General features: G+C 40.8%; 1 protein-coding gene across 1 annotated transcript in view; it reads left to right on the forward strand.

Annotated features, from left to right (window-relative positions):
• LOC134793354 (uncharacterized) overlaps positions 1 to 20,140 on the forward strand; it is a 125,849-nt gene extending 105,709 nt beyond the window's left edge. The window contains exons 3-11 of the mRNA XM_063764911.1: positions 11,565 to 11,766; positions 12,246 to 12,331; positions 15,483 to 15,612; positions 16,132 to 16,257; positions 16,603 to 16,715; positions 17,022 to 17,128; positions 17,295 to 17,550; positions 18,032 to 18,198; positions 18,938 to 20,140. Coding sequence (XP_063620981.1) covers positions 11,565 to 11,766; positions 12,246 to 12,331; positions 15,483 to 15,612; positions 16,132 to 16,257; positions 16,603 to 16,715; positions 17,022 to 17,128; positions 17,295 to 17,550; positions 18,032 to 18,198; positions 18,938 to 19,995 — 2,245 coding nt within the window. The 3' untranslated portion in view covers positions 19,996 to 20,140. The remainder of the gene's footprint in view (positions 1 to 11,564; positions 11,767 to 12,245; positions 12,332 to 15,482; positions 15,613 to 16,131; positions 16,258 to 16,602; positions 16,716 to 17,021; positions 17,129 to 17,294; positions 17,551 to 18,031; positions 18,199 to 18,937) is intronic.
• Positions 20,141 to 22,167: the final 2,027 nt, after the last annotated feature.

Here is a 22,167-nt window from a genome sequence, read left to right on the forward strand (position 1 = left end):
CCAGAACGTATAGTAATTTAAAATATAGTTATACCTACTAAAATCCGGTAGTAATAACAAAAAATGTTGTATCGTGTAAAACTTGTTTTTTAAACATCACTGTTTAATTCTAGTTAAATGCAATTTAGTACTGCTTACAATTTCGTTGTATATGTAAAGATGCAAGTGTTGTAAATATTAAACGTTTGTCTCGTTTAATATATGCATCGTAACACTAACTATTGATATGTAAAAATAAAGATACGAGTGTACACGTTACAAGTTATTATGTTGTGGTTACTATAATGCATTGTAGTCTGAACGAATCAAACAGTTGTGCCAACACCACGGTGTATGCGCGGGTGGCGGGGGGCGGAGAAAGGAATTGCGCAATTCACAGAACGGCAGCCATTACGCCAGCGTCTTACGTTCCGGCCGGTCGATGTTTTATTTACGTAGATCCTGTCCATAATTTTATTGTAAACTAGTACAAGTGTATAGTATAAGTGCGTGTTGTTTGCGTGTTGCTGACACAGTGAAATGTGCGGGCTCCGATTAAGGAAAAGTCCTCCCGCACCGATGTGGATAAGGAGGGATTCAAACTGGTGGAAAGGAAACGCAAGGCGCGCAGGGCGCCTCGTAAAACTCTGTGTGGCACTGCGGAGCCGGTTAATTCTGGCCTACGAGTTGCGACACCGAGTAAGGCCCTCTACGTGTCTCGCCTGCATTACTCCGCCGGGGCCGACGAGGTGGTGGAGTACGTCCGCCGGAAGACTGGCTACACGCTGAGGGTGCACCAGCTACAGTCGCGTCACTATGTGCACTTCAGTTCATTTGTAGTGCGCGTGCCGCGGCCTCTGCAGGACACCATCGCAAGCGCGGACTTCTGGCCGAAGGGTGTGGTGTTTCGGCGGTTCCGGGGCAACCTGCCGAATCCTACGCCGAGTCAGACGACGCTACGGAGCCACGCTGTTACGTCGTCGCCCAAATCCAATGTTTAATTTGTATGTCATTTTTGTGTCTATTGTTTTCTTTGTAGTGACAAAATGTTTTTTTCTTTTGTAGTGTCACAGTGCCTTGGTTTTACTGTAATGCTGTGTTACTTATTTGATCAATAAAATAAAAAAAAATAAGTGTGTAAAACTTGTCTGTATTTACTAGAAGAGCAGTGTACTGGTTATATATTGTTCACGTAACCAGAACCCACTGTGCTGAAGGGACTTCTAAACGGGCCATATGTTCACTGCAATATGTGGCCGGCAACTATTAGTGTCCCTCTCTAACATGTGAGTAAGAGGACACCAATAGTTGCCGGCCACATATTGCAGTGAACATATGGCTCGCTTAGAAGCCCCATTAGCACAGTGCGTTCTGGTAACGTGAACAATATAAAACCAGTACACCGCACAAATCGTTCAGTTACATATACTGAATACCTTGTTATAACAACAGGACAGGAACGTATATGTTACTGTATTATTTAGTAACCATTAACAGACCGGCTAGTTGGGTTTACTAAAAGTCTTATACCCACTACTATACACTTCATAGAATTAACAAATTTAATTTAACAAGAATGGTCTGGTTATGTTTACAAAGTGTCCTGTCGTCACATATACAACAAGACAATATAGTACAGCTAACCAGATTCTGGTTACCAGTACCAGGATTTTTTTTCAGTGATGGATAATGTTTTTAACGGCCAATTTTTAAAGCATTAATTTAGATTTGTAATGTTTTACAGCTAGTATAATGCCTCTCGTTAGTGTGATGAAAACGTCTCGTTTTTTTCACCAGGGCAGAAAAGTTTGTTCTCCTCTCGTGCCTTGAAACCCTCGCAACACTCAAGATTCCACTTTTTTAACCACTCGCTACGCTTGTATTCATGTGCGACGTTGCAAAACAGATTCAACAATTCCGTGAGAGTTGCCAGGATTGTAACTCCTACTTACATTACCTACTATAAAGTATTTTGAAAATAGAAAATAGGTCCCAAAATCTATTTCAAATAAAATACAAAATGGTTTTCCTCAAAAGGTATTTAAATACAAAATACAAAATAGGTATTTTGCATTTAGTATTTACATTTTAAATACAAGTATTTCAAATAAGTCACATCTCTGGCGACCACGTACCGAAAGGCGCAGCGTGGGTAGACCCCCACAAGGTAGACTGATGACCTGGTAAAGGTCGTGGGAGTCCGCTGGATGCGGGTGGCGCAAGACCGGTCATTGTGGCACTCTTTGGAGGCCTATGTCTAGCAGTGGACGTCCTCTGGCTGATATGACGATGATGATGATGATATATGTAGTTTAACGTCTTGATAATAGAGACTTTGTTCAGATATTTATGAACCCGCCGCTCCGATATGTCTTAAGGCTGTACGAGTAGCTCCACCATCCAACACAACTTACACTAGTAAGGCGCCATTTATTTATTACGTAAGACGGTTTAGGGGGAGGGAGGTCGTACATATCTTATTTTTTCTTACAAAGGGGGAGGGGGGTTTTCATAGTTCTTACGTAAGATCACAAAGATGTGATTATTTTTAATTTCTATGAAATTATGACGTTTAATATAATACTTCCACACTCCATGCTATCAAACACGGTGCAGAGTTAGCTTAAACTGGCTCCAGTACCTTTGTAAGTACAAATAAAAATTAAAAATTTTTTTTATGAAAAATAATCACTGAATAAACAAAACGTGTACTCATTTTTTCCTTTAAATTCTTACGTAATATAGGGGTTGAGGGGGTCAGCCTATTCTTATTTTGTCTTACATAGGGGAGGAAGGGGGTCAAAAACTGGCAAAAATCGCCTTACGTAATAAATTAATGGCACCTAAGTAGTGTTATTTTTTACTGTAATAGTTTACATAGTAAATACTAGGTAATCATATTTTGGTGTGTTAAGCATGACCGTTTCATATTTAATAACGTTTCCCGTCGCTGGCCAGAGATGACGTGGGAGATGAATGATAAATGCAGTCACTTTATGTACGTCGTGTAATATCCTTGCACGTTTTACATAATAAGATTGCGTTGTAGTACTTAATAGGTAAAAGGTAGGGTAGGCAGAGAGATTCGCCATATACCATCTCAGCAGCTGTGGCCTTCAAGTCTTCCTTGTAGGCGGTACGCATGCCGAGTAGGACGAGTGGTAGAGCGCGCGTCCAGGAGCCAGAGTGGCACATAAGTGCGGCTTTGAGCTGGCGATGCACGCGCTCGATCATTCCGTTCGCGCAGGGATGGTACGCGGTTGTACGAATGCACTTGATGGCGCAAGTCTGCATTAAACGTCTGAAAAGATCAGACTCAAACTGGGTACCCTGGTCAGTAGTTACTGTAGTAGGGACACCAAAGCGAGATATCCATCCCTGGACGAAGGTATCGGCCACCTCATCGGCAGTAATGGAACGCATCGGCCACACCTCTGGCCACCTGGAAACCCTGTCGATGGCTGTGAGACAATAACGATAGTCATCACAAACAGGAAGGGGACCAGCGATATCGATGTGGACATGCATGAAACGTCCAGATGGTTGCTCGAAAGTACCTAGAGGTGACGAGGTATGCCTTGAAACCTTACTGCGCTGACACGCAAGGCAAGACTGGGCCCATCTACGACAATCCTTCCGTATTGAAGGCCATACATAGCGACTTACCAAAACTCGAGTGGTGGCTCTGACGCCGGGGTGACTCAAGTTGTGCAACTTGTCAAACACCGCACGACGAAAAGAAGGGGTCAGATAAGGGCGAGGCTTACCAGTGGAGACGTCGCAAAGGATGTAGACGTCTGTGCCAGGTACAGCGATGCGTGAGAGCTGAAGGCTGGAGTTACCTTGACGTAGGTCGGCAAGCTCTTGGTCCTCTAGAGTAATTAATAGGTAAATGTAACTCAAAAATCACAGAGCGACGTGTACGCCGGTGCTAGTCTAGAATTCACAAGATGGCGTGTAGGGGGTGGTGTCGCCAAGCTCAGATAAACTGTTTAAGCTAAGTATTAACACGCCACACATGTAAGTGGTTTGCCTTTATTTCTTGCATATTTAAGCAAATCTGCCAAGCGGAAGGAGAAATTGTATGAATCGTGTGACGGCTAAATAGCGTTATATCTGCTAACAAAAGCCAATATCATAAATCTTAGAGATTCCGTGTTTTTCGCATGACCAAGGATGAGTGAATATACAAAGACTGATAACCTCCAAACGACTACTCGTGCGTCAACATTGTAGATGTCGCCATCTGCTTGATTTGTTTACATTTTTGGTCTCGTCTCGATTGACCTCTGTTACAAATACAAGAATAAATTGAAAGTGCATATGTCGGTATGCGTGATGTGTATAGGTATAGATTACATTTTCATTACAGTTTTGTGCATGTACCAACACCAACAAAAAGAAAAAGCTATTTTTGCGTTTTTGTTTTAGAAATCCCAATTCTAAGAATGATATTTGTCTTGTTCAAATATTTTCAACTTGCGGTACTGATTAAAAAAAATCTTTTTAAATTGTAATGTAATTGTGTTGGACCTATGTTGTCTTTAATAAACGAATTTATTATTATTTGTATGTTTTTCCATAACCTCGGGAACATGGGGTCCCGGACCTTTGGGAGGCATGCGTGAGGCCGATGCCAACAGCGCAAAGCAAACTAAAGCAGAATCAACAATTTGGCGTTGTATAGAGATTAACAGTCTTACTTTTATTAACTTGTCCCTGTCATCATGACGTAACTTTTGACGTGAACATTTCACCTCTCGTGCTTCGTTTGACACTTCCTAGGAAGGATTTCCACTTTCGCCGCGCTTGTAATCTTTGACTAATTGCTTGTCACAAGGGAGAGTGTGCTGATATTTAATATTATATTATGATCGTCACTATTAGAAGTATTAGAACAAATTAAATTATTTTCAGAAAATATTTTAATTCGTTTTTATTTCAGTTTATTATGATCGTCTGTCCATATTCTATCTGCAATATATCGGATACGCCAAGGTGCTTACAAATATTTGATATTTATTCAGGGATAATTTTACAGCTAGCGCCAATGCCCTGTAAAATTAAATATGTTATTTACTATAAGCTATAGTAATAAAATTATATGACGAATATGACAATAATTAAGCTATACCTAGTGATGATGTCTATGTTAATTCACAAAAACGTAAAAAATCTAAGCTTATGATGTTTGTCGGCAAACAAGTCGCAGTCAGGTCACAAAATAAATAATAGTACTAAGTACAGAAGACTCACTCTCTAACAAAACGCGTCTGTTACGATCAGCACAGATATGGCCGCTAGGTGGCGACAGCGCCACGCGCGGCTTATGGCAAACCCCAAAATTGGGGCCGAACGGATGCACTTTTAGCTACCTGTAGCAAAGCGACGAAATCGCGGAGTGAGACACGCCTGATCAGGTGCAAAAACTAAAGAAGTGTCCGGGAGCGGACGATTGGAGAGTACTGGTACTGGTGGGTGTTGTGTGTGAGGCTTCATTCGCTAGGAGGCGATGGCTGAGACCACGTAAGTAGTTGTCGGGAACAAATAAGGTAGTCGTCTTTGCCATCAAGTCCAAGCAGTCCGACTCCCCTCTTAATATCAGAACACGCCTCGTCAAGGCGCTGAAGTGCGCGTTCAGATAGATATTTATGAGCACCTCCCTATATATTTGATGGAGTCCGTACAAACTAGACATGTTAATCGGCGGTTTAGTAATCAATCGTTTGCTAAGCGATGTTCTCGAATCCTCCGATTATCGATTTTCAGATTACTTTTCAGCACCTTGGTCGCTCCTACATACATATCTGATGGCAACTGTACAGTCAGCAGCAAAAGTTGCTAAGCGGGCGAAGTGTTCAAAATTCCCTTCACCCGCTCTTATTCTCTTAACAATAAAGTCGCTTCAAGATCATTTTGAACACCTGGCCCGCTTAGCAACTTCTGCTGCTGACTATACGTATGTTAGAACAGAGAAAAACAACTGCAAAAATTTAACCTGGCCATTCTTGCATGTCTCTTTAATTAGTAACTTGCAATAGCATGCACCTGACCATTCCACCTCGGGCCTTGCCGTCGCGTGATACCATCTTCATAATCGCTTCATAATGACATTAATAACGCTGTTAAATGCTTACTCAATGTGAACACTGGCTAGTTCTTTGCACAACTGTGCTACTTGAAGATTTTACAAAAGTTTTGTTCGTTTGGATTTAAGAGATAATTAATTAATTAAAAATGTCAATGAATTATTTTCTAATCGTCCGTTTCGAAAAACGTTTGTGAACATGTTTTTTGTTATGTTGTACAGTGAGCTGCGAAATTGCATGGAGAAATTATGAATGAATTCATTGATAAAATCGCCATGCACTTTTGCGGTTGGTGCTAACCTACTTGCATACGCCCAGGCCCCTATTTCACCACGGTGACAGGAGCGACAATTCGACAAATGTCACTGTTGCTGACGTCACAGTCATCCATGGGCTACGGTAACCGCTTACCATCGGGCGAGCCGTATTCCTGTTTGCCACCATCATTGTATTATTTAAAAAAACTTTATTATATCGGCAAAAAACAGGTATTTCTCTTGCGAAGTTTATGGTGATGATGATGACAATTCAGACAATTGTCACAAAATTTAAAAGATTTCTCTGTAATTCTTGACAGGAAATGAGTTCTGTGTCAGAATTTCGTGACAATTGTCGTGTTTCTTGTGACAATTGTCATTAGCTTCGCAAAATAAGTACTTATTTATTGGCGATATAATGGAGTTTTTTTTCTCAATTTAAATTTTGGTGGCAAACAAGCACACCGCCCGTCCGATGGTAAGCGGCTACCGTAGCCTATGGAGGCCTGTGACGTTAGTAACAGACAATTGTCGCACCTGTCACCGTGGCGAAATAGGGGCCAGGTGCTACAATCTTGACATTTTCTTTAATAAAAGTGAAGAAAGTAATTTCTGCATTTGTATCATAAATAACTATTATTTGACACCATTCACAGGTCGGGTTATTACCATTACTTTCCAACCCAGTCATTCTACTAACAAATCGGTATGAGTCCATAGTTGCTCGAAATAAAAAAAATCATTTTTTTTTCATTCATAGCCCACCTTTTAGATTATTTTCTGACACACATCACTACACCTTATAATTATAAAACAAAGTCGCCCGCCGCGTCTGTCTGTTTGTGTGTTTGTTCGCGATAAACTCAAAAACTACCGAACGGATTTTCATGCGGTTTTCACCTATCAATGGAGTGATTCTTGAGGAAGGTTTACGTGTATAATTTGTTAACCCGTGGAAGCCGGGCGGGTCAACAGTAACATATTAAAATGACACGGTGGTCGCGATCTCATAATCTTAAGTTTAACTAAATTGTAACTAAATACCTAATTTACATCGTAAACATTCCATTTTACATTGTAACAGCTGAGGTAGCGAAGCGGAAAAAATACTGACTGTTTAATCACACTTGTCAATTTAACTGATTGCAATTTGCTATCGAACCACGTTAATTATACTCGATCGAATCTACGCCCAATGTTGATTGAAAAAACTGTATTTTAAAATAATTTACTGAAAAAACTAGTATAGTATCGTATGTTTACAGAATATTCGTGGCTTTAAAATGTGCTTATCGAAATATTTTGTATTAAGTTTTCTCACACCATTTAATGCTTACTATTTAGAATTAATTTATTTTCTTCTTCTTCTTCTATTTAGTACACCAGATCTAACAATTTCATTTTAGTTAATTAACCCGTGGATCGCCCTAGTATCACACGTGTGATACTAACGCAATTTGGGTCGTAGCGACTCAGTATCAGACGTATGTTATTACCTACAGATCAATATGGGTCAAATTGCTTAGCTGTAATTTGTTGTACAGTGGGCGTTCGACGGGTTAAATCCTTATTAAAGTTTATGCATTTTTTACCACATAGCACATATTCAATTTGTTTTGATTAAGTAAACATCAACAATCGCGTTTCCATTCCGACGGCTGACGACGACGTAGCCATAATTTTGTTTAATACCTAAGTTCATCCTTTACCTGTTTACAAACGCGACGTGTTTGTATTAAGTAGTGGTCTTGCAATCGTATTTTATTTCAATTCAACTAATGTCACCCAGGACAATTGCAACTATGAGGCAAGTGCAACTACTATAAAAATACGAGAAGTGAGTCTAGAGCCAGCAAGTATTCATTGCACACTTTCGTCAGTCATAATAAGTTTTTGGCAAAAATTTCATTTTTGGTACAAGCTTTTATCGCTGACTGTACTTTTCTTACGACAGACAACTAATACTCATCGAGACAATTCTAAAAACCCCTAACACGATTAGGTTGCGTTGTTTCATCACAGAGTTCCTATGGCCACCTCCTGTCTCCATCATCAGATCAGCTCGATGGTACCATAATATTGCATTGTCATCCGATTTATACATGCATGCAAAATTTCAGCTCAATCGGAAACCGGGAAGTGGATCAAATTTAACTTGCAAGATTTGATTACAGACCGACAGACAGACAGACAACGGTCAGGTGAAACTAAATAAAAGCTTGTAAAAGAGAGTTCACCCGTGGTATACATAAGTGACTCTAGCTCTAGACTCACTTCGTGTATTTTTAGAATAGTTGCATTTGCCCCATAGTTGACATTGCCCTGGGTGACCTTTCGTTGTAAATTGTATATGAATTGGACTCTTCGGAAAATCCAGCGTGAGTAAAGTTTTTGTTCGCGAGTGTAGGCCTCGGTCGTAGGGTCAGGGACAATTCGTCAAACTAGAGACCTTGTGTCGGACAATGACTCTTTGTCAATGTCCGTCACTGCGTTGTCACTGTTGTCATACATCACAACGTACCTATCCCGACAAAGATGCCTTTCAAAAGTGTGCTGGTACTGTGATTGTAATTTGAGCCTCGAACTTTGAGGATATAAAATTACAAATTAGCTGAGACCTTGTGCGAGATAGGTACTATACCTACTAAAATTCAGGAGTATGTTTGCATTTTTACTAATTTTTAGTGTTCTTTTTGAGACAAAGCCTTATTGCTATTTATAACTTTAAATCAAAACAATCTGGCCGATGTAAAGAGCACAAAACTACAATAAAGCATAATGAAGACATGATTTATTAAGCATAACAATCGCCTTTTACTTTTAACCCTTTCAAAGATGTTTCTATTCTAGACAATGCCGTATTTTAAATTCACATTTTCATAACCCAAGCAACGTCGGGCGCCCGCCATTTCGTTCTCAAGAAAATACAACATTGTTACACGAAATTGAAAATGCTCTGTCCTCATACTCCCCATTCAAACTGTCCATTCCATTACCACGACGCATTTCAAACCTTTTGAATGCATCCAATACCATATTTGTACCGAGTGTTGTAACAAAATCAAAACCAGTCGAGATTCAATGGCCGCCTAGGTCCTTTGTACGTATGTGAATTATGACATCGTCTATAAATTCTACAATTGCTTCAAATGTTCGCTTTGTCAGTGCATCTTGTACTTCGTATGGTAACTACAAGAATCGATTACGTTCTTGTACTTTTTTTTAATCTGTTTCTGCAATAACACGGGTTTATTGGAAAATATATCTGTCTTGAATATTTTGCCTTATAGATGGGTTACCTCTTACCTCATACTTGGAATCGATCTGAGATTGTCAAATGAAATTTTATTATATTTTAGCTGTATATTTCTGAACATGAATGACCACTATGACCAGAGTCGGACCAAGCTATTAACTCTGCATGACATTTGCAATGACTATACTCTGTATCTTTAGGTACCTATTTAAATAAAAGTAAAGAAATAATTTGTAAATTTTCAGGTAGTTATAACATTTATTGATTAACCAAATACAAAACCGCCTGGATCTGTCACTGAACGACCTGACTTTAACCTACATTATTTGATCGTGTAATGTTTTCATCTACCCTCAACTGGCTTAAAAAGCCATTTGAGGGTAGATTTTGTTTACTCTTTTTTAAATACCTAAAGATACAGACTATAAGTGTGTCATTGTCATAATTAAAGTCAAATTTTAATGAAAATACTTTGTGCTGTTCAAGCCGGTGGAAAGTTAGCTGTGACAGGCTCTATTGCAAAAATGCAATCAATAAAGATTAAATTGGCTTCCATTTTAATTTAACCTTTTAACTTGTCATTTGCGCAAGTCCGTTCCTAAGTTTCTGAGTGAGTTCATTAGCGCACGAAGTGATTAGAATTGTACTTGTACACTATATAAGAACGTTAATGAGCTTTTTATTATGTTCATCATTCTAACAATACAGCAATAAGATCGGCCGACGCATGGGAATTGATAAATCGACAACAGAAGGTGAAACCACATTTTTTCCTCCGGTTTTCATTATTTACCTACCCATTCAATCTATGATTTATTTGACTTTCTCTGTATAAACAATGCGCTTAGATATCAGATTGTGTGATGAAAAAAGTGTGTTTACGGAAGAAAAGCCCGTTAATGTCTCGTTCGGTTCGCTGATGGCAATTATTGGTAAAATATGGACGCCTCTAAAGAGCCGCAAATTATGAGCTTGTGGTTTGACGTGATGGCAGATTTGTTCGAGCTGCTTAATGGGATTGCCTGTGTAATTTTACAACTTCATTTAAATATTTGTGAAAAAGAAAATAAAAAGTTGCACTAGATCTAGCCTTTAATTAACCAGTCGGTCTTAATTTTGCATCTAAGCTATAAATCAAAATGGGTGCATAGAGCTTCTGTAACCGATCCTGAACGACCCCTAATTTTATCAATCCCTAATAAAAGCGGTGGTGGCCGAGTGGATATGACGTCCGACTTTCAATCCGGAGGTCGCGGGTTCAAATCCTGGCTCGTACCAATGAGTTTTTCGGAACTTATGTACGAAATATCATTTGATATTTACCACTTGCTTTTCGGTGAAGGAAAACATCGTGAGGAAACCTGCATACATCCGTGAAGAAATTCTAAGGTGTATGTGAAGTCCCCAATCCGCATTGGGCCAGCGTGGGGACTATAGCCCAAGCCCTCTTGCGAGTGAGAGGAGGCCTGTGCCCAGCAGTGGGACGTATATAGGCTGAATTATTAATATTATAATAATAGCTGCTAAAAAAAACTAGACTATTATTCTCATAGTCAGCACAGCAGCGGAAGCAGCTGAGGGGGTGGGGTGTTCAAAATGGTCTGCAAACACATTTTCTATTTTTTATAAAGTAACCCTCGTTGCCCGCGAAGCTACTTCTTTCGTCATCATCATATCAGCATCGCCCCTGCTGAGCATAGGCTTCTCTTCTATTACACCACTTGTCCCGGTCCTGGGCTCCACCCAACGAGCTAACGAACGCCACGCGCTCCTTTCATCCGAAGCCAACCACCATTCCGTTAACAATTTTGGCCCATCTACCATCACTGATAACTCCATTTAGTTTGGAAAAACGTATCACATATTGCACCTTGGTGCGGCGTCGGATTTCAACATTCCTCATTCACATACACAAACATAAATAGCTGAACTACAACTGACTTACGAAAATTAACAAACTAATGCTCCATTCCCTCTTTCCAGGTTCATGGGCGTATGCGTGCATGAGGGCCAACTCCACGCCCTCACCGAGTACATGGAGGGGGGGTCCCTGGAGCAGGTGATCCTGGGCATGCCCCCCGAGCCTCTCCCGCAGGCCGCGAGGGTCTCGCTCGCCGCCGACATGGCCGCCGGGCTTGAGTACCTGCACTCTCTCGGCGTGTTCCACCGCGACCTCACCGCCAAGGTACTACCCGACCCTGGTTAGGGTTGTTATGTGATTTTTTTTTATATCCTGACAAAAGTCCGCACATGACACTACAAATCCTGACATTTCCGGGACGGTAATTTCTCCAAAAGGACACTATCTCCTTAACTCGCCACCAAATGCTGTAGCTACAGCATAAACTTCCTTTTCCTCTGCCCAACTCCAAACTCTTAGGCCTATAGGAATAACCCGGGGTTAACCGGTTATACCTGGAGTTACCATGGTTACCAGTATAATTTGACACTGGGTTAACGGTTTAACCGCGTAACCGCCAAGGAATACATGCCGCCTTAATGACCAGAACCTCATCGATACCTTTGGAGTATACCTAGATATTGAAAAGACTCGATCCATTGCATAATTTATTGCAACAATGCTATATTTTTCTTTTATTGACTAAATCTCATCTTCGTGTTTAAAAAGTATATTTAGTAATTCATATAAAACTTTTTTTACAGAATGTATTAGTAAGAAAGCACGGAGAAGGAGACTTCACCGCAGTCGTGGCCGACTTCGGTCTCGCCGCTAAAATACCTCATCCAGTGTAAGTACCTATTCCTACAATTCTATTCTTTACAACTAAGGCAGTCTTCACATTAGACGCGGATAACGTTATCATGCGAATTCCCACTGGGCCACCCTACACTAGCGTCTTTTGAGCGTCGGTGTCTAGTCAGCGCTATGGAATATAGCGTCGCTGCGCAGCTAGTTGCGCCAACGTTGTGTCGAGCAGCAGCCATAGAGTTAACTAGACGCCGACGCTCGGGAGACGCTAGTGTGAGGTGGCCATAAAGGCACATAAGGTGCGCCCAGATCTATAGAATGTGAAGTGTACAATTTTATTATAAACGACATATTATTTATATTAAAACTAGCGGCTCTATGAGATGTAGACCACCATGGCTTCGCCATTTTGAAAAAAATCCACAAACTAAATCAACAAAACAAAACCATGTCATTATCAAACATGCTCACATAATTTCACGCGCTTTATGCCAAAGCTTCGCTCTTGCTCGGTCAAAAATACAATTGTAATTAAACATTTTATTTGATTGACATTTCAAAGTTTTTCGAAATGGTCTCAACAACCGGCCGTCCTTTTCTGTTTACAAGAATCAACTTCAAACTTATAAAACAAGTCTACTATGGAGCCCTAAGAATGACGAACTGCTAAGTGCTAAGTATGCATTCTTATCCACAAAAAAATATCATTATTCATGCTGATCGTCGTACATACTATTATTACTAAATTAATTAACGCGCTAGCAATTACCCACAAGTGAGAGTCGCCCGTCATTTGATATAATAATTTACATAAGCTCTTATTCCAAGGAATTCCATGATTATATAAGCGTCCCTAATATCTATAGCATAAGAATCACATTAAAAAACCATATGCGTGCGAAATCTGCAAGTTTAAATGTTATTAGTAGATTTTGCGTGCGGTTTAAGATAACGTCAACTTGCCCGCGTAGCGGTTAAATGCATTATCATATTATATGCATCGGAATAACTGTTTTGTCATGCATGGACACTATTGGACACAGTCCATGAAATTTTAAAGAAAATCTTCGAATGATCGCGAATGTTTTTTAATGGAAATCGCCTGAACAACATCGGAAAATAACGATTTTTAAAATGTACTTAAGGCGAGATATGCCAAGGCTTGCAATATTTTCGATACGATTTTCTATCAAGTTTTATTTTAGATTATTTTAACAATCGTGTACCCATGTAAAGTCTATTTCAATAGAACTTGCTAACTATGTAAACAAACCGCCATATTGAAATTGTCTCTGAATGATGAATTTACTAGTGATGGGCAAGACTCCTACTTACTACTTTACTAATGTCAAACCATATCGAATAATAAAATGCCAAAAGTAAAAAACAAGTAGTTACTTATTTTTAATTTGTTTAATCACGATCAGAAGACAAATTAGTACTTAAGCATGATGTATTGATGTATTTTATAACCGCGGTGGTAGGTACAGAGCGTGGGTTGGGTAGTGTGTAGAGGGTTTATATCACAAACTTTAGTCACAACACTACCCATCATAGACAATTGTAGAATTTAAAAGAAACAAAACCGTCATTCCATCAGGTCCTAATAACCTAACTTATGAACCCATTTTAAACTTTTAATTAAATATCCAAGATACAGTTATATATTTATGTATTTTACGGAACGGACCGTTTCATTAGTGTATATGTGTATGGTTTCAATGGTGTTTGATGAGGTGGTGTGAAAATTCAAAGAGAAACAGTGATAAAACAAAGTTACTTTGTTTGTTTACATAGTTAGCAAGTTCTATTGAAATAGACTTTAGTAACTTCTCTAACTAATTTTACCTAAAAGTTATTGTAATAATACAAATCGAATTAAAGATATTAAAATAACCCATCATTATACAAACATACATACGCCCGAAACCACAACCTTCATAGGCAGTTGGATAAAAAACCGACCAAGTGCGAGTCGGACTCCCGCACAAAGGGTTCCGTAACATTACGCAAAAAACGGCAAAATAATCACGTTTGTTATTTGGGAGCCCCACTTAAATATTTATTTTATTTGTTTTAGTATTTGTTATAGCGGCAACAGAAATACATCATCTGTGAAGGGTCATGAGTTAGAGCCTGATGACAGACAGAAGGACGGACGGACAGACGAACAGCGGAGTCTTAGTAATAGGGTCCCGTTTTTACCTTAGGGCACGGAACCCTAAAAAGACATTCTGTCAAACAGAATTAAACAGTTGAACACGTATGAAAGCTATTTTTATAAACGCCAACCTTTACCAGTTATTTTTAGAAGCAAAACAAAAAGGAATGTGTAAAAAAACTTGGCAATACAATTATGTCTAATTTACATATTACGTAATGTTTTGTGTACTATTCGTACGCCAAGAAAACGTGGGTAGATTTCCATAGTACATACTGTTAACTCACATTTCTTAAACCTTATTTCTATTACACAAGGTTCACCTTTGAGCAGTCGACAGTATTGATATTAGTTCATTCATAACTAGTTCAATGCCACGTGGCTTTATAGCTGACAGAAATAACAGCTGATGTTACTATATTTACTAATAGCTTGCAGACCAGATACGTGTACGATGTTACTGCAACGGTTTACGTGCTATTTTGACCTAGTGCCGACTATGTAATCGTAATCAACCTTTATTTCATACCATACGATATAGGTACTTGGTAAGTAGGTACATGAATATGCTCGGGTTCAAAAAGGACTATCATTCGTGGGATTCCATAATGAACCGTTTTTTTTTTTTTTTTTTTTTCAAATAATTTTACTCGCAGATTGTAAGTCACTCTTTGAAATATACGTTGCTCCCAAAATGTCCCAAAATGACTTATTACAGAATCACCTAGAATTGCATTTTCTGTGATGTGTTATAGATCCATCATAGCGTAGCGTAGGTATTTTGGGTTGTTTTAGAATGAAATATCTAATTAGTAATTGATAGTCAAGGATTCGCTATGAAACAATGTTTTCACCATGTCAAGCAGAGACTAAGAACTCCAGTGGGTTCTCGACACTTCGTTCGCCGTATCTAATCTACCCCTATATTGCGCGTCAGAACTATTTAGTGCGCAATTAATGTGAAATGAGTCATAATCCCAAGTGATATATCTGTGTATCATGATGTACTAACTACTAGATGGTTTTACAGGAACGGCTACCGGCTGCCAAGCGTGGGCTCTCCGTGGTGGATGTCCCCCGAGTGCCTGCGCGGCCGCTGGTACGACCACCGCTCCGACATATTCTCCTACGGTATCATACTGTGCCAGCTGATCGCCAGGGTAAGGACCACTCCACAACCATCAGGTTACAGGAATGGGCTCTCGGTGGTGGATGTTGCCAGTGTGTTTGCGCGGCCGCTGGTACGACCACCGCTCCGACATATTCTCCTACGGTATCATACTGTGCCAGCTGATCGCCAGGGTAAGGACCACCCCAATTCGCTAACATGGGGTTTATAGCCCAATATCTGTACCCCACAGTAAGACGTCTGATGATGATTGAAGAATTGCCTCAAACCAGCGCCAACTACCAAGAATCATGATTCAGAGAAGACATTTTTAAACTGCGCGGCACCAAGGCATTTGTAAAAGCTGGTGCTTTTGCCGTAGTTAATTTACATTAGGGCATAACGGTGTCAGAAATTATGCAAAATTAAAACTTATCCCTTTGAAACTAAGTTCAAAATAATGTGCTTTGCCTTATAAAGGCTGAAAAAAGGTTTATGTCGATCCTGGAGGTCTACCTGCTCAATACATATAAGAATTTTGAATGACGACTAACGCTTCAAAATGTTTCAGGTGGACGCCGATCCGGACGTGCTCCCGCGCACGGACAATTTCGGCCTCAACTACATGGCGTTCGTGGAGCTGTGCGACGAACAGACTGTGCCGGACTTTCTGAGGCTCGCCTTCACCTGTTGCATCGTGAGTTATGTCCCTTATGTGATCAGATTCAGTACCTTACACATTGTGTTGTGTCTGAGTGACAACATGTTCGTAGTGCTGTGCAGCAACGAATAGATTAAGCAGGGATTCTTACGACTGGCCTTCATCTGTTGCATCGTATTCTTACACAAGTGAAAAATTTTACACGAACAGTGCGGAAATTACAGACTTCTTTTCCAATATTTTTTTTTCGTGTTTTTGCAATCGCTGTATTCTGCAATACCATTCTCGGTGAATTAATAATGAAACGTCATGGCGATAGGTCAACCGTCCCTAAGTGATTTTTGTCCAAACCGACTAATCACATATTGTTGTTTGTTTCAGTACGATCCTAAAGCGCGGCCGCTATTCCCCGAGATAGTGAGCAACCTCGCCGAGATTAAAGAAAGCTTGGACGATGCGCCGTGGGGCTACGCGCCTAACATCAGTTATGAGAGGTATACATGCCGTTTGAATTCATTTGTCCGCTTCTCAACGTGGTTAAAGCAATTTTTTCTCGGCAATTGATAATAAAGTATTGAAAAATATCAAAAGTACTGCTGCTCAAAAGACATTGACGCACCGTAAACGCAGTGGGACGTGACTCGTCCATCATGATTTTGATCGTCTATCGTTCCATAAGAACGATAAGTAATCACTTCTTGCGTTTTTGACGCAGGTCTGCGCTGTGTCAGCGTATTTTGAGCAGAGGTACGGTTGATTCTTTACATGACTAAAGTTTTGATTTGCTTCGTATGTTTTAGCGAGGAATCGGACGCGTCGGGTCCACGTTCCTGCCCCGGACTGTACGCGTGGCGCCCACAACGGCACGTGAGCCACGACCCGCTGCGGCATACTCCGCTCGATACCAGTAAGCGTACGATTAAGTAGCAACTCCTGCCAGAAATTCAGTTAGACCCCATGAATCTCGAAGTTATTCTATCCAATAAGTAGCGGGACTGACCTTTGTTATAATATAAACCTTAATAAAGTGTGTCAATATTATCCCTAATCTAATATGGTCGTATACCTTCCAGTCCAACACCGGCGCTCGCTGTCGGAGCTGGAGTGGGGCGCGCCGGGCGCGGGCCCGGGCCGCGCGCGCGCGCCGCACCGCTCGGCGTCCGCGCTGCCCGCCGCGCCCGCGCGCGCGCCGCCGCGCCTCGCGCGCCTGCTCCGCCTCGCGCACATCATGCTGCTGCGCGACCCGCCGAGGGGGCGGGGAGGCACGCCGCTGCATACCTTCCGCGGCGTTAACAAGATCCTTGAGCATCCGCATTCGCGGGCTAGCGGGTAACTAGCTTTATGATCCCGGTCCCGGCACCAAATTGTAACGAACGACCCTGCCCGACTCTATATTCTATAGCGAGTGTGGAGCTCCCGTCGCCGCACGACTTAATGACCGACGAGCCCGAGCTTAACCCCCTTATTCGTAAAATTTTACGGGCCTGGTTTACTTAAATTATGTTTTATCCCTTTCTTACAAATACTATGTCAAAATGACAGACAAAGACAAACGATTACTAGCTAATTGAGGTTTGTAATGCATTTATGAATAAGGGGGTAAGAGTGTAGTGGACGACCGCTTCTCCGTACAAAAGTAGTCACCATTTTCCTTCTATAAAATATTTTCCATAATGTTATTATCCACAGAGTAGAAAAATGAGGTACAAACGCAATCCTGATTTTAGTACTACATACTAATAGCGGTCACGTGACATCTTTCCTTAGTTTTAACTTTCTATAAAAATAAGCAATAAAGAACATTTTACAGTTTCTCGTCATGCGTGGAACTACCATCGCCGCTAGTGCGAGTGTCCGACGAGCCTGAACTGGGCGAGCCGCGGTGTGCGTCCCTCCCGTCGTCGCCGGGCCTGTCGCGGCGCGGCTCGCTGGAGCGGCCCGTGCAGCAGCAGCAGCCGCGTCCTATCAACAACACCGGTAAGTTCCCCACTCGAACGTTCGCCTAGCTGTGTAGCTGTTAAACCTTTACCAGGCTGACATTTCAAAAATGACAGTCGAATGACAGTCTTACTCATCAAAAATAGAACACATGTTTGAAGTGCCGTATGTGGGAAATATATATCCCTTAGCCTGGTAAAGGGTTAAACCGCTGAGCTACGCTTATAAATAATAAGAATTAGGTGGCACAGGTTCCATTTAAAATAAATGTATACTTACAGAAGTTCTAAATCAACCGCTGTAGTTTTAGCTCTATTAGCGCCACCTGCACCAACGCACTAACCCGGGGTTAACCGGTTAAATCATTAACCCAGTGTCAAATTGTACTCGTAACCATGGTAACTCCTGATTTAACCAGTTAACCCCGGGTTAGTGAATGGTGCAAGTGGCCCTTAATGTGTTTAACTTGACCAAATCGCGTCGTATCTCTTGATTGTAGTATCTACAGATTTCGACGAAATTTATTCACGCTTAAAATGTATTCAGTTATTTTAGCACTAACAGCCCGGCCACGATTTCGCACGGCGGCGGCAGCGGCGATAGGTGGAAGCGAGAAACAGCTATCCGACCTTTCGTTCTCACCGATGTCGTGGCCGGAAGATGAGAAGACGGGGCTTGATTTATCTCAACATAGCTTTTATCTCTCGGGCTTGAATCAATAGTCAGTCGCTAACTTATAATGGACCACAAGTTTAAACGAACATTTCGTTATTTCCAGAGCTATCGGAAGGCACATTACTCGGCGCGGCACGACGGCGCGGCTCGTGCGAGTCCGGCATCTTCTCCGTCGCCAACGAGGACCTGTGCGCCACGCACGCCGATTGCTTCTACAACGCCATGTGCCCCTGCTCGCTCATGGGCTGCCAGCGCTGCTGGTGGTGGCCGAGACACCGACCCACACCCGACACCACGGAAGAAGACTCACTGGACTATCGTGATCCACCGCTGCGGATGTGTGAGCATTGTCTGATTATTTACGATAGACTGTTCAACGCTAGAACGTACAAGCGCGGCGCCGCCGGCTCGGCTAACTCTAGCCTCTTCGTCCTCGACGATTCCGCCCTTTCGACTACGACAGTCAGCTCGCTGCGGAGTCTAGACGACTTAGAAGAAGTCCCCTCCCGCGATGAGCCGCAGCCTAGAAGGATCATCGAGCATGACGCTTCACCGTTCTTGTGCGGGAAGCTCGACTCTAACCGACCGGATTCCGACGCCTCTGAAACGCCGGAGCCTCAAAAAGAATACCATATTCTAGACAGATGTTGCTGCGTCAGTCGCGCGAAATGTATAAGCGGATGCGTCTCCCATAAACCTCTAGATGATGACGAGCTGAGCTATCTCCTTCAACGCGGTCCGCTTATCAACCATCTTCTAAACTCCTCATGTAAGAGAACCTCGAGCGTCTACACGGATAGTTCAGAAGACGTGGCATCGCTAGCCGGCTCGGACAGCCTGTACTGTGACGAAAGGATCCCGCGCCACTTCCGCTCGGCGCAGATCTCCAAGATAGTGGAGTACTTCGAGCGCAAGGGCGCGGACTTCAAGTGCGATCGGACGTTCAAAAGTTCGCGTTTCAAAGTGAGCAACTTCAGCAAAATGGAAATGTTACAGTTCGCGAAAGGTAAGGAGGGCGAGCGGAGTGAGAAGGAGTACTTCGTCGACGTCAAACATAGGGGGCTGGATGACGGCTGCGGGAGGAAGTGCGTCCAACAGAGACTCATGATCTGTGAGGGCGCCGTCAAGTCCAAGCTTCCCCTCTTCGACAAGAAGTCGTAGCGGCGTTGAGCGTTACAACTGATGTGTCAAATCGATAGTGATTCGATATTTCCATAGTAGATACGGATAAATATTTTTACTCTATAATATACACGGCGATATCGGAGTGATTCAAGGCTAGTGCCGACGTTTCCCGTCTACATATTCTATAGATACGACGTATCGTGTTGAAATTTGTTTGGCCGCCGGCCGTACTGTTTCGATTTTATTTTGACGACTGAATTAAAAGTAAGGTTTAGGAGGACGGTTGTAGATTTAGTTTTAGTGGAAATATTAGTTCGGGCGGAGCTTCTCAGTTGATCCTACGATGGCCTATTGTTACGCAATAGTCTATATTAGTCTAAATATATATGGCAGCATATAATCATTGTTTTCTAAACGAAGCGCATTCTTTATAGTTATACCGTTTATATAAATTCGAGTTTTGTAAATACGTTTAGGTTTAATATGTTTCATTTAAACTTATTTATACACAGTATTATATTAGTACTTGCCAGTTCAGATAATTATAGTGTACATAGAACCGTAACTGTTAAGATTTAGCAACTGTATTAATAATAATTTTTGTACTTCTAAAGTGGCAGCAGTTTAGATAATTGAGTAATTTAACCTTTTTAGATTTTAATATACATCCTTAATCCTTATTAAATTTAATCGACAAAGTCATAGATTGAGTTATTTAAAATTATAGTTCTTTTTTTATAAATTTGCTAAATAATTATTTTAAAGTCGGTCGGCTAAGAACCGTTTCTGTCTCTTTCACTTACGTCTGGTGTGAGTAAGACTTATACAGACTTATTGATACAACGTTATGCAAATTTAACATTGATTTTATAATGTTTTTTAAACTCGAAGGGTAGGATGACACCTGTCATTTCAATACAATAGGCTAGATGACTAATTTTCATTTATGGTATCAATAGATCAGGTTTGTTTTTAGGATCAAATGTCTATATGGGACCCATTGAATTAAAGCAATACAAAAGTCAGAAATGATAGTCAAAGTCCGACAGTCGTACTTCACATGCGAAACGCCCCGAACAAAACGATATGTGACCGTGACGTCAAGGTCACAGAGAGTCCATCTTGAAGTATGAGTGGTATGAACAAAACAAGAAAATTGCGATTTTGTCGGTGAAATATTGCATTTATGTATATAGTTTCCATACAATCTTATGTTGGATAAAATGTGAGGAATCGAATGGTATCCTTATTTTTGTCGTTTTTGGAAGTTGAAAAAAAACTAAAATTTTGAAACTTTGAGGTGCTGTACTTTTGAATTATTTCCATATATTTTTTTGTTATTTGCTCAATTGCTATCTATTTTACTAGATTTTGTTGTAAAATTCAACATGTGTCATCATCCCTATTCTGCGAGATTTGGCGTTTTTAGGTTATAAATTTTATGGATATGGCAGGTGTCATCCTACCCTTCGAGTTTAAAAAATATTATAGTCTGTCAAATAAATGACTGACTCCTATTTGTCAAACTGTCATATAATATGGTCAAGATATTAGCAACATCTTCACTATTTGTGTAGATAAGTCTAAATGTGTCGCTTAACTTCAAACTCGGGTAAATCCATTCGACCCTCTCAGCAAATATCTACCCTATTGCCTTTTCTTAATACCAAAATCGCATAATCTGACAGATGGATTTACCCGAATTTGAAGTTAAGCGACTCAAATAAGAATTAAAATCATAGTCAAAAGAATAAAAAGTAAGTGTTGAATTATTATGTATGTTCAAAGCAAGATATTTTGGCTATATTTCAGAATTTTTGACCGTAAAAATAACGTAAGGTAAACGTACTGGTGCTCGACGCGATCCAAGTACATGTCATCTTGAAACTTAAGTCATTGTCTTTAGACGTGACAGCAAGGTGTCATCTTTTGGGCATTAGCATGTCGAGCACTAGTACGTTTACTTTACTTATTTCTTCTACGGTGAGCTGTAAGCGTTGCACCAGGCGTACGAGACAATATTTCGTATACTTATCCTAAATTAACTATAAATCTATCTATATCTATACAGGCACGTAACTAGTCTTCACATACGTGTCAAATGTCCGTCGAACTATTAACGAACAAACATATTTAAGTATTAATTATATACATATATCTTTGCACTAAGCAGCTGCTATGATGGAGTGAGTCAATATCTTTATAACT

This window comes from Cydia splendana, chromosome 9 (genome assembly GCF_910591565.1).
Source record: "Cydia splendana chromosome 9, ilCydSple1.2, whole genome shotgun sequence".
NCBI classification, from domain to species: domain Eukaryota; kingdom Metazoa; phylum Arthropoda; class Insecta; order Lepidoptera; family Tortricidae; genus Cydia; species Cydia splendana.